The sequence below is a fragment of the Channa argus genome, chromosome 10, assembly GCF_033026475.1.
Source record: "Channa argus isolate prfri chromosome 10, Channa argus male v1.0, whole genome shotgun sequence".
Classification (NCBI taxonomy): domain Eukaryota; kingdom Metazoa; phylum Chordata; class Actinopteri; order Anabantiformes; family Channidae; genus Channa; species Channa argus.
The window spans coordinates 16,931,729-16,945,247 of NC_090206.1; the positions used below are offsets into that span (position 1 = coordinate 16,931,729).

General features: G+C 38.9%; 1 protein-coding gene across 8 annotated transcripts in view; it reads left to right on the forward strand.

Moving 5' to 3' along the window:
• The window catches only part of atp11c (ATPase phospholipid transporting 11C), a 39,372-nt gene that overhangs the window by 14,797 nt on the left and 11,056 nt on the right, over positions 1 to 13,519 (forward strand). For 7 of the 8 annotated variants that reach the window (XM_067517569.1, XM_067517567.1, XM_067517568.1 and 4 more), the window contains exons 3-18: positions 1,314 to 1,403; positions 6,513 to 6,593; positions 7,261 to 7,368; positions 8,071 to 8,199; positions 8,393 to 8,481; positions 9,085 to 9,135; positions 9,561 to 9,625; positions 9,733 to 9,814; positions 9,889 to 10,039; positions 10,798 to 10,995; positions 11,650 to 11,820; positions 12,199 to 12,410; positions 12,572 to 12,643; positions 12,733 to 12,806; positions 12,907 to 13,010; positions 13,167 to 13,348. In XM_067517569.1, the coding sequence (XP_067373670.1) occupies positions 1,314 to 1,403; positions 6,513 to 6,593; positions 7,261 to 7,368; positions 8,071 to 8,199; positions 8,393 to 8,481; positions 9,085 to 9,135; positions 9,561 to 9,625; positions 9,733 to 9,814; positions 9,889 to 10,039; positions 10,798 to 10,995; positions 11,650 to 11,820; positions 12,199 to 12,410; positions 12,572 to 12,643; positions 12,733 to 12,806; positions 12,907 to 13,010; positions 13,167 to 13,348 (1,859 nt within the window). Of the gene's footprint in view, positions 1 to 1,313; positions 1,404 to 3,952; positions 4,300 to 6,512; positions 6,594 to 7,260; positions 7,369 to 8,070; positions 8,200 to 8,392; positions 8,482 to 9,084; positions 9,136 to 9,560; positions 9,626 to 9,732; positions 9,815 to 9,888; positions 10,040 to 10,797; positions 10,996 to 11,649; positions 11,821 to 12,198; positions 12,411 to 12,571; positions 12,644 to 12,732; positions 12,807 to 12,906; positions 13,011 to 13,166; positions 13,349 to 13,519 lie in introns of all 8 variants that reach the window. The other variant, XM_067517574.1, reaches the window with a different exon arrangement.

A 13,519-nucleotide genomic window follows, 5' to 3' on the forward strand; every position in this document is an offset into this window, starting at 1 on the left:
CATGGCTCCAGTCTCGCCCTATACCATATAAGATGGAATTCATAAAACAGTTTGTTTCTCAGCTTCTCATCTGTAGTTCAACTCCCTTAAGACATTTTTATTTACTTATGTAACACTTGGAAGGCAGAATGGACTCTTCAACAGTCCTGAGCTTTCCCATGCTTTCATGTCTGTAGCCCTCTTCACTCCATAGCCACATTCACTCCATAACCACCAATGGCTGCTATTAATGTACTGGCAGGGTGGGCAATTTGGTCGTTTCCCCTGGGCTCTGATGGACCGCACCCTCTCCCTCAACTAATTCGTACTTACCCCAATTCTGTGTTACTAGCCATCTCAGGCAGGTGCTGGCTTATAGATATAAACTGTGAAAGTGATGAGGAGAAGGAAGCGGTGTGGGAATAGGACAGCAGTGGGATTTATAGTAGCGCAGAGGGTCCCAGTAAGGATGGGCTGATCAATTGGCTCCTGCCAGCATATCGGGGTAAACAGTCTTTAATTACCCAGCCTGTAGTGTTTATGCTCCTCCATACCTCTGCACTCCATCATCCTGTTGCTATTGCACTCAGCGATGACCAATCTCCACCTCTCTGCTCTTGCTTCCGTTGCTACTACACCACCACACATAGCCACCCCCCTTTTCTCATTACTTTCATTCTTTTCTCTCTGGCAAGATGAGATGGGCCATTCTGCTGTCGCTGCATTTCAGCACTCTTTCTCATGCAGAAATCCTCCTTCATAAACAGTGCCTTATTGCTGTGTGTGTGTGTGTGTGTGTGTGTGTTTGTGTGTGTGTTTGTGTGTTTTACTCTGATACTTTGATGTGCTAACAGCACGGTCTTGTTGAACCTCCTCCCATTTAAGCAGATAAAAGTGTCACTTTAACCCTGATGGTATCAGTAGTCACAGCTTTTTTAAAAAACAAGAACAAAACACACAAACATCCGATAAGTTCACTGGCTCTACCTTCAACTTCAGCCAAATTAAAAGAAACTTTGCTGGTCTGAATGAATTGAATACCTTTGGTCCCCCAGAGGCTGTCTCCCTGGGCAGTTCAAAGAACAGAGAACGGCAAACCATTGAAGTTGCCTTTCCTTTTCCTTTTCCAGTGCTCAGACAGAATACACATACACAAGAGTTTGTGAATGTTGAAAGCTTCTAATCTCTCTCTCCTCTTGCCAAGCCTTATTTTAACCTCCAAGAGTTTTGTTGAAAACAACAGACCTGAAATATCCACAGCAGACCACAAACTGCAATACTAATTTTATTTCTCTGTGACTTACATGCATATGTTTTTCTCTTCTCACCCATAGTATACAGTTTGGAACTTCCTACCAAAGAACCTGTTTGAACAGTTTAGAAGAATTGCCAATTTCTACTTCCTTATCATCTTCCTAGTTCAGGTAAGGACTGATTTTGGCAGTGTGCCAGTGTATCTGAAATCATACCTGGTTTGCTGGTGACTGTGGAGTTGTGAAATAAGGTGATGTGTCATTTGCCTTCATATGCATGCTTGGACAGCACTATGAAGCAGGTTTAATACAGTTGAGGCCTACACAATGTGTGCTATACCTGTGTGAAAGTAGAGCATCTCAGAAACACCCTGTCCATTTGCATCTAGCCATTGCAGTTTCTTGATGTGTGTTCTGTACAGCATGTTTGAAACACGTTGGTGTGATTGTTATAGCTTCTTGCAAAGCTTAAGCAGGTTGCGTTTGTGTGGGTATTTAGTTTTTTGATCTTCAATGTTTTTTAAAGAAACTGATATAGTGGTTAACCCAAATCCTATTGTTTTTAACATTTGCACAATTCAGTTGTATTGATTGGCTTTTTAAGAAAGGAAGTGTTAGAGGGTATAACTAAACCAAGTGACTATGTAATAAAAAGTAAAAGTTATACATACACACATATCTTAACACATCCATTCCTTGCGCTCTAAAGGTATAGATACATTTAGGTTGCCCCAAGTGATCTTTGTTGTAATCTCATTTTGCTTCATTTATAATCTTATAATTTTGTGTCCTGATATTTGGCATTTATTAAGTATGTTGTTACTTGATGTTTTACAGTAAGTATCCATTTAAATGCAAGGAAGCTATGTATATGTAGTACACCCTTTTAAACCTTCACCCCATTGCTATAGAGACATTAGATGGTGTATGTATGGCATACGCAGTTAATGGGCTATCAGCGCCAGCACTTTCACACATTGTACATTGTATTTCTGTCTTGCATGTTTGGATTTCCCAAAATTCGGTTACATGGATCAATACGACAAGTGCATATTTTACAGTTTTATTTTATGTCTCATAGTTTCAGGCAATAGGACAATTTTCTTTATTTTAGTTAAAAATCACGTTATCAAAAACACATATAATTTTATTGTCAATTCATTTGTTACTCTCATATTCTACCAGCTTTGTGATATCATATTTGTTTATCTTAATATTCTCAGTCTTTTTGGTATTGTTAGATTGTTGTGTGCTGCAAATCTGAGTGGAAACTCTGATCTGGCAAAGAGGGCTGACGAAAATGTATTGACTGGCATGCTTATTTCCCTGTTCTGTGAACTGAAGTGACCTCTATGCTCCTCTCCGCTCCCCACAAAAAAAATAGATTTGTTGCTTGCATCTGTGCTTGCTTGTCCACCACCTCATTCTTTCTCTGAACCTTTTTTTTGATCCACAGAGATGGAAACTAGGCTCTTTCATAATAGCAGCAACCTACACTATGGCAGGACACAGCCCCCTAGTGTAAACAGATGCTGCTGTTGCGCCTTCTCAGGAGGACTGTGCTTTCTCTTGCCACATACTGTCTGAATGAGCTCACAGGATCTCCCAGAAGCACAGCACTGTCCAGAACGTAGAAATATGCATGTGCTGCTGTCACAAAGCACCTCACTTGCAGTACTTAAAAAAAGTCTTCTTTGTATTTACAGTTCACACCCCAGCTTTAATGTGACAAGTTGTCCGGTTTAGTTAGTTAGTCATACATTATTTAATCAGGAAATGTCATTGAGAGAACAAATTTTTTTTTTTTTCAAGGAAGACCAGATCACAAAGTATAGAAATACAACACACACCTTTTCTGAAAGAGAACCTACCTTCATAAAGTGATAAAGTTGAAAATATTTTACAGAGGTGTCAGGTGGCAACTGTATGATCACTGTGGAATATTGTTTGTAAGTTTACAGCAGCAGGAGCTGCAGCCTCTAAAGTGACCATACAGTACAATGTCTCTAAAGCACCTAAAATGTCATTATTTTCATAATTGGAGGATTAATTTCAGGACTTTATCAAACTGCAGCTGTTTTAGTTTGGGGTATGTACTAAACTGAGTGTACATATTATGCTTAGCTAAGTGCTTGAAATTGTTGTAATTTGAGTGAAATTGTTTTGAGATAATACAGTTCACACACGAGGGGTTAAACCATCAGTCATGTTTGCATCGCTCACACAAGCAGCTCAGTATTGCATGTACACATAAGGATTATTGTCAGTGTGTGGTATGGGCAGTGTAGCATGTGTGTAAGTACACTTTATGTACTATGTGTATATGCTTGTGCACTTGATGCATGACTCCGTGGGTGTCCTGGGTTTGCTGACCGTGTTTACCCAGGCTGCAGCATGGTTGGCATTTCTCCACTAATCCAGCCTCTGTTGAGGGGCTTTTTATCACAACCACTCAATTTTATTCCCATGCAGCCTGCCTACTATTATATGAGAATGACAGAGAAACAGGTACACAGGCTCTGTGTGCACTCATTTTGGATTAGTTTCTCACATACAGAAATAAACCTTCTCACTTCCCCTGAGAGGCTTCATGCAAATTCTCCAACAGCAACCAGATTTAATGCATCCTGCATCCCCTTTTGTTTCTTTCTTTGTCCTTTTGGTCTCAATCTTTCTTTCTTTCTCCTTTTGTCTCTTATATTCCCTCCATCTCTCTGCAGCACTGCACTGCTGACGTCAGCAGCCAGGAAGCCCTCTGTACTTCTGAGCGCCACAAATAGACACAAGCAGATAAAAAAGCACCACTCTCCATAAATAGCCATGCATGTCTTTGCTTGAATTTGATCAAATGGGAATAGAGCACTGTAACAGAGTAAGAAAAAACAGTGATGAGAGCTCAAGAAAGGAAAGGAGGGAGATGGAGAGAAGGCGAAGGGGTAGGAAGACACGAGAGCCAACTGCACTGCACCGAGACCCCTGAGGGAGATGCTGTCTCTCACTCACTCTGACACACTTCTGAGCTCAGATGACGGGTCTGATATCACACCCATACATCAACAACACAGAGGTCACTCCTATTAGAATTATTTTTTGTTTGTTTTTTGGCTTTGCATTTGGTGCAGAGATGCAAAGTTTAATAGAGATTGTTCTGAATCAGTGCAGAGAAACTAAGAAAGGTGAGCTGTTGGTGAATTGTGTATCTTTAATTCAAAAAATAAAACAACTGAAGGGTTGGTTTGTGTAGCTCTTTATTTGTTATTTGTTATTTATTTAGCTGTTTGATAGACACAGTTTTCTGTTTTTACTGGTGCATTCTCTTAAAATAATGGTATTGATGCATAAAATAAAATAAAAGGCCTGTCAGATCCAATTTCACAAAACTATACAATATATAATAGTATGAAACAAATGTTTTTTTATTCTCTTAGGATCACTGAACAAATATTACAAAAGACACAACTATCTCTTTTTATAATTCTGCACTGAAGAGCTGCCATCCAGTTAGTCATAGAAGTGCCAAAAATTAACCTAAATCAAACAACATTGGCTTTTTATAAATCATTCTCTCTATGCTGCAGTCACCCTTTGTCAAGTTTGGCCATCTGGTTGCTGCATCAGAGGGACACACTGTCCTCAGTGATTTCTGTGGTTGGAATCTTTTCCTGTGATTAGGCAAATTTCATTCCAGAAATGAGTAAAAGATGCCAAACGGGGGAGCATTAACAAGGCTGGGTTTAGTCAGAGCTTTTCTCAAGAGAAAATAATCCACTAGTTACATGTAACCAATACGTCAGGTGAATCGAGTGTTTAACACAGAGCCCAATATACCATCCTTGTATTCACGCACTCCATTTTTGAAACATTTAGCACCTCTTGAGACTCCTCTGGATCTGTACACGTAAGGTTACTGCAGCATAATTATTTACTCTCACTTGGACCACTAACCTATAACTAACAAATATAATGCAGACTCTCCTCTGAATCGCCACTCTTCCAAATAGTCAAAGTGCACTAGTCCATGTGTGCCCTGCAATTGATTTATCTTCTAGGTAATTGTAATCACAGTAAATCTTGATTAGGCTAGTAGCTTGTGTGTGTGTGTGTGTGTGTGTGTGTGTGTGTATGCATGCGCGAAGAAGGTAGAGAGAATGCATGGGTATGGGTCCCAGCTGTGGCTGTGTAAGTGAGCAGCAGGTGTGTTTAATTTTCAGTCTGAGCATAGATGAGGAAGACACCAGATACTGCTTCTAGATGCATCTCCTGTTCTTACGTGAGCTGATGTGTATCTGACGACTTGTAATGGCCCTGGTCAGAATATCAATTAGCCGGATGCATCATGACTATGAGAGCTGTAATATGGTCTCTGACTCAGGTGTAGACCAGCCTACATTGTGCAGAATCAAAAATGCCAGATAAATCTTTCTTATGTTGGTATTAAGGAACAAACAAGCTTGTTTGGGATTACCTAATCACTGGAGACCCACGCAAATACACAAAATTCATAACCAGATGCACTAATTAGCCATTACATTAATAATAAGTAACTCAATACTCAAGTAAAAGTGTAAGTACTGGCCTAAAAAACTTCTCTACTATAAGCGCCACTTTAAATCTTTTACTCACTAAATCTAAAAAGTACAAAATAAAATTATTCTCCTAAGAAAACGATGTATATTAAATGATAATGATTGCGGTGATTATGGCAAAATGAAGAGTAAATAATAAAAAAATAAAGGTCAAAGTTCACTTACCCATTACCCATAATGGGACGTCAACATTTCGTTCATAATATTTTTACAAAAAACTAATGTTATTAAAACCCCCAGGTGGTGTTAATGTTTTATTTGCATACTGTTCCACTAGATTCCTTCATTCAGTGCTCAAAGCAGGTAAAGCGAGTCCAATAAAGATTTTTGTTGGCCCTCTGGTGTTAGTAGAAATAAAGACGTGTTGGCACACCACCAGCTTAAGTACAGGCCCATTTCATTAAGAGTTCTATGGTCTAGAGCCTCCCTCCATTTAAAATGTCACCCCTGTGTTTAAGAAATTTGGGAAATAGCAGAATTGCCTCATAGAACCAAGCTACACACTACATTTAGTGGGCTAGCCCCATTTTATAAACTGTGACCACAAATTCCTCCCTCTGTAACTACAGACACACATGTGCTGCTATAACATTTAGTAGTGATATTGTTTACGGTGCATAGCTTGTTAGTCACAAGGTCATATGTTTATGATTAAGTCTTAATGTGACATTTCTGTTTTATTTTTTCTCAATAGGTGATAGTGGACACCCCCACCAGCCCAGTCACCAGTGGCCTACCTTTATTTTTTGTTATTACAGTTACTGCTATCAAGCAGGTAAGATGCTGCATAGTGTAATGAGTGTAATGAGCGATAACAGAATTATTGCAATCTCCCGATTTCTCCATATTGTATTTATTATATTACAGTCTTCCTGCCTGTAATCCCCCCGCTTTTGTAGCTCCCTTGCTGTGATTTATCTTTAAATATAAAATATGTGAGTAGTGCTCTTTTAGGTTTTGTATTAATGTGCTCTATTGGGGAATTCTGAACACAAAATTGGCTCTCTGGAAGTGTGAGCAAATGGGAGAGAGAGCAAGTCTGTTGTAGCTATACAAATGATCAAGGGCAGTGTCTGTTTCTTTGACTCTCTTGCTACTATGTCCCAGTTTTAGATGTATTGTTTTAGGACTGGCTTTTTAGTTGTTGCACTGCGGGGGCTTTGACATGCATAAAAATGGATGGACTTCCTTCAGTAAATATATATCTGGTCCACTGATAGTGTGGGACACCTTCAGCCAGGCTTTGAAGTGGTCACCAAGACACCAAGGTGGTCTACTGGACACTAAACTGGCATCCATATAATGTGCTTTAAACCTTTTACTATTCAGTGCTAAAAGCTACAGTCAAACCTCTACTCTGCTTGTGTGTGTACATGTTTATGTTACTGTCTTACCTTTTTGTTGTACTACGCAAATAACACAATTCTGATATGTTGCCACAGGGCTATGAGGACTGGCTACGACACAAGGCTGACAATGAAGTGAATAAATATCCGGTGACTGTACTAGAGGACGGCCGCAGGATACGGAAGGAGAGTGAAAAGATCAAGGTACATTTCAGTAACCACATCTTAACTTGGATCCCCAGGAATTTCCTTGGAAATGTGGCCACACAGAGGTTGCTTTCAGCTTCACATAACTGTGTTTGGAATGTATACACATAAGGAGAAAATGCCCTGAATGAACTGATTTAGATTTTCAAATATCAGTGTATATATGCAGGATGCTATATGCAGGGTATTTCTCTGTTTGCTTTTGGTAACAATATTTTTTAGAGATTTATTGTTATGTAAAAGGTTAAAGATGTTAAACAATTTTTTTTTAATGTTTAAAGTAAACCAAGTCACTCCCCAATATGTTAGAGGGCTGCTAGTGCTACTGACACCACTGACAATACACATCCAGCTGACAAAACCAAAACACAGTTGCTCTGTATTACTGTGGGCAGCTGCTCTCAGCCCCAGTGCTACAAGGACTAAGGCTTAAGTGAACTTTTAACAAGCCAAACAACTCAAATTTTTGCTGGCAGACCTAACTAGAGGTAAAAGGTGAGTGAATATTGAGCGATTGGGAGACAGAAGATGCTGCAGAAGTGCTTATATTTGCTCTGTTTATGTGATATTGTATCTCTAAGTAGACATTGGCCACAACCGCCTGATAGGAAATTGGTGGTAATGTTCCTGGTGCCTAAGACTGGGAAGCAAACTGAAATGTTTCTAACAAGTAATGTTTGGTTTTGCTTCTTTAATCAGGTTGGAGATGTCCTAGAGGTTGAGGAAGATGAGACCTTTCCCTGTGATTTAATACTGCTGCAGTCTAGCCGAGACGACGACACATGTTTTGTTACCACAGCCAGTTTGGATGGAGAGTCAAACCATAAAGTAAGATGGACCTATCTGCTAGACTCTATTTTTTCATAACAAAGCAATTATTATTATTGTTATTGTACTTATTCTTCTTATCATAGTTTTCAAATAACTCAAAAATATGTTTCAGCTTATTTGTGCTGTGGTCACATAAACAAGTTAGTCATAGCTGACATTGTGACTTTCTCTCCCTCTTCCTCTTGTCAAGACCCACTACACAGTGCCAGACACAGAGAAGGATCTGGAAACGCTTAATGCCACCATCGAGTGTGAACAGCCACAGCCTGACCTTTACAAGTAGGCACTCATCATGCGGCCCTAACAGATTTCCCCTACAAGCATATGCTGCCTGTGGTTTGTTGGGCAATGGATTAACTTAAAGCCAGTTAAAAATGTTCTGAATGACTAATCTGAGCATGTAGACTGTTAATGGAGTGGATTTGGCATTGAGGATTTGCTGCTGTGTTTAGTTGGCTTACTTTGGGGAATGGTGGGATTAGGTTTATTATTTACAGCAATGTATGGTCTGTCCAGCAAGGAGTTGATTCTTATTCACCTGTAGGAATCTCAGCTCAGTCAGCAGACACCCTGTGGCTCCCACTTGGGGCAAGGAGCATATATCTTGCCCTATAGCAAGAAAACAGGATGGAGTTTGACGTCCACCAAAAGCTGTAGCTACTAATCAGAGTGAATAAAACTGACAGGGTACTGCTGGCTAAATACCAGTAATTAGCTGGCTTTTATACCTCTGCACTCAGTTTTGTAATGTTAATAACCTATGCATGGATTTGGAAACATGAAGTTCAAATAATTTTCAGACTGAATATTATGCAGAATAAATATTATTTGCACCTGTACATGTAAGACCCTATATTTTTGCTGTGTGTAATTTCTTTCTAGGTTTGTCGGCCGTATGCACATATACAGAAACAGTCAGGACCCAACAGTGAGGTGAGTACACTAATGCATAATCGACTCTGCCTACATTAAATGAAAGCAAAATCAAAAGGCAGTTGCTTAAGCACTCATTTGTTTTTCTTTGCATCACCGCAAATCATTATTCCATTGACCCTTCATTGCAGACAAAGATTAAAAATGGAAACCGGTTGGCATTGCCTCAACCACTGCTTCCAAAATACTCCCACAGGCATTTATCATTGACTGCTTTGTAATGGCCATATAAACAAATGTGTCCTTCTCAAGAACACTGGGACCCATGAAAGCCCAGACTGCAGTCATTCTGTGTATTGTACCTGCATATTTTTGAAAGGAATGTCAGTTTGCCTGCCAGGTTTCCATTTAGAGATTATAGGAGTGTGTAGATTGCACAACTTCTCTGTGACTAAAGTATTTTATGTACTGATGTGATTGTGCAGGTCTTTGGGGCCAGAAAACTTACTGCTGAAAGGGGCAACTTTAAAGAACACTCAAAAAATCAGTGGTGGGTCAGACTATATTGATTTTATTGCAGTCATTCATATTCATATGGAGAGCCCACTGTAAAAAAAAAAAAAAATCCCTCTTCTTCTTTTTTTTTTTTTTTTCAAGGTGTTGCAGTTTACACTGGCATGGAGACTAAGATGGCTCTCAATTACCAGGGCAAGTCTCAGAAACGCTCTGCTGTGGAGAAGTAAGTTCAGAGGAAAGAGTGTTAACAATACATGACATATCATTTGTTTTTCATTTATTGAATTTTTTTCCCAGGTCTATCAATGCCTTTCTTCTGGTTTACCTTTGCATACTGCTGAGCAAGGCCCTGGTGTGCACTACACTCAAATATGTGTGGCAGAACAAGCCTGGACAGGATGAGCCTTGGTACAATGAGAAAACCCAGAGAGAGAAGGACACATATCTAGTGAGTACACATGTTTGCAACCTGCCTGTCCTTGTATTAAAACAACAATCTATGAGTTTAAATGTCTGATAGGCATCACAACAACTAAAAACAAGCACCAGAATACAATACACAGAAAATGTCAACCTGCTTATTTTGTTTCATGTTTCAGTAAAATATTATACAGGTATTTTAGTTTTTGGAAGTGACGTTATGCAGAGTTATAATTGTCTAGAGAGCTTCATGGGCATTAACCCTGCTGTGAGACAAATAGCTTATGGGTTTTACTAGAATTGCATCAGTATATATTATCACCCATGTAATATTCTAACTACTTGCAATCTAAAGGCTTGTTGTTCTTTTTAGGAAAGAAGGGAAACCTTTTAGGGTATAGCTCTTTCCATCATATTACAGCATTTTTTGAGCCATACTAATAAAAAACTGAAATGGTTACTGCAGACCTACTTTATTACTTTGCCCATGTTATTGGTCACTAATCTTATGCATTAGTCTTCAAATTAATTTTGATACAACCTTGCAAATGCATCATCCTCATCACTAATTATCATCACTAATCTCTACTGAGTGTGTATGTTGTGGGGGAGTGTAGGTAAATGTCAACCCTCTCTGCAAATGTTTCAAACTTACATTAGATTAAATTGTATTATTATTTATTTAGTGATTATTTGACTACAGAACAAGCTATGTATTTATGTATATAAACGACAGATTAAAACATTCAAAATTCATATCAGCCTGTGTTCTTCCTCTTCCAACAGTATTTAAAGATGTTTACTGACTTCCTGTCCTTCATGGTGCTCTTCAACTTCATCATTCCGGTGTCCATGTACGTGACGGTTGAGATGCAGAAGTTTCTGGGATCCTTATTCATCACATGGGACAAAGATTTCTTTGACCCTGAAATTAAGGAAGGGGCACTGGTCAACACTTCAGACCTCAACGAGGAACTGGGACAGGTCAGACAGATGGACAAATTTAACTCAGATAAGATTAAAATGGCAGCAGTATGTTTGTGGTGTTTTTCTGTAAACTCAGTTTACAGTGAGTTATTAAATGCCTTCAAATTCATTAATTAAACTGTCCGGTCATTGGAATGTCCTGAATAATTATAAAATAGAACAGAATGTCATTAGACTTTGGCAGAAACCCTAAAAAAAAATAGAAGAGGCACGTATCATCAATGCTAGCCAGTGTAAAATACTGTAAAATGTCTTCCCTGTGTCTTAAAAGCTCAGAATATAACCCTGATAATATTAATAAAAATATATATGTAGATAGAACACTATTACTACTGTATATGTCATGTATGCAGATAAGCCATTATTTAAAATTTAAAGGAAATCGTTTTTGCACTTTAAGCATTTAAATTATTTACGGCAGATTTTAGTCCTACAAAATACGGGGACATTATCTAATTCAATTGAATTTTTAAAATTTGAAAAAGAGTAAAATTAGAGTAAAATAAGAGTAACATTAACAGTGCCCCTGTAAAGTACACCTGAGTTTTCTGGCTTCTGCTATTATTTTTTTTTTTTTTATGACACTTCTAACTCGAAAAGTGCAGTGTGTTTGGGAGATTCTGCCATGCATTTTTATTATGTTGCCTGCAGGTGGAGTATGTTTTCACAGACAAGACAGGCACCCTCACTCAGAATAACATGGAGTTCATAGAGTGCTGCATTGATGGCATCCAGTACAGCAACCAGGACAGAATCTCAGAAGTAGATGGAGTCTGTGTCACAGATGGACCTGTGGGCAAACTGCAGGATAGAGCTGGCAGGGTGAGTGCTGTGGCATCCCTCCATCTGTTGTAAAAGGCACACAAGCACCAACATATGGCAATTACATAGCTCGCTGCTCAGAAAGACCCATTATAGGTCACTCGCATACTGTCTTCCTAACATGTAAGGATATTCACTCAACATGGATGGGCTGTGTGGTCTTGACATGAACACCTGATAACATTTTACAGACTGCTGTAACAAGTTTGCTGATAAGAAGTTAATTATAAAAAATAAATCCAGGGCATTATTTAAACTCCAAGTATGGCTGTAAATTAATTTGTAGTACAATAACTAATTAAAATGATTTGTACCATTATGCTACCTAAACAATTACCAAAGCATATGTGTTAAGCCTTGTTCATGTTGTGTTATTAGGAGAGAGAGGAGCTGTTCCTGCGTGCCCTGTGCCTGTGCCATACAGTACAGGTGAAGGAGCCCACAGAGCAGAATCAGAACCAAGGGGATGGACACCTGGACCAGGTGGATGGCTCAGGGGTAGATGGAGAGGTCATACAACCACTGCAGGAGGAGAGAGGCTTTATAGCCTCTTCACCGGATGAGGTTGCTCTGGTCAAGGGTGCCATGAAGTAAGAGATGAGTTGTTGTGATTAAGCTGACATTGCAGCAATTCAAAGAGCAAGAATGATGAGCATCAGAATGTGGTTTAATAACCCTACATGGTTTAGATTTTATTCATATGTTCACATAACATAAACTGTAATTACTTCAAAATTGTTTCACTCTGCAGATTTGGCTTCACATTTCTGGGACTTGAAAGTAAAAATATGAAAATTCTCAACAGCAACAAAGATGTTGAAATGTAAGTCTGGACTTGCATAAACTGTCTTATCTTTTTATTCTATTTACTAGTGCACTACAGCTTCTATTTCTTTTTTGTACATAATATAGGTATGAACTGCTTCATGTGTTAAACTTTGACCCCGTGCGAAGACGAATGAGTGTAATAGTCAAATCCAGATCAGGTGAGTCTGCGATGACTTTCTGGTTTATTGCATTGACCACGACTTATTACCAGTTGTCAGTCTTTAACAACCTAAGTGAGTGATTGGTTTTTGTGTCCAGGTGAGACACTGCTCTTTTGTAAGGGAGCGGACTCTTCCATTTTCCCCCGTGTCAAACAGGACGAGGTTGAAAGGATACGCATGCATGTGGAGCGTAATGCAACAGTGAGTGACATAAGTGAAATTGACTGTCTAAAGTAAAATTAAAAATGTATATTCTCTATAATGCTAATGCAGGACAGGTTTTCCTTTAACATTATGGTGATGGCAAAATGTTTGTATTTCCTTGTCATTATATTGCATTCTGTGTCTTTTGTTCAGGAGGGCTACCGGACGCTGTGTGTGGCCTACAAATATCTCAGTGCAGACGAGTATGCACAAGCAGATGCAGGGCTGAGGGAAGCTAGACTAGCTCTCCAAGACAGGGAGGACAAGCTCATGGCTGTTTACAATCAAGTTGAGACTGGCATGAGTCTTATTGGAGCTACTGCTGTAGAAGATCGGTATAACACAACACGTTGTAACCACAAAACTCACCAATAAATGTCTTACATTTTGTTGTTTTGCATGCTACTAGCATCCCTCTTCTCCCTTTCAAATTTTATAATAAACATTTTCATAATATACAACCCCAATTCTGAAAATGTTGGGAAGATATGTAAAATGTAAATAGA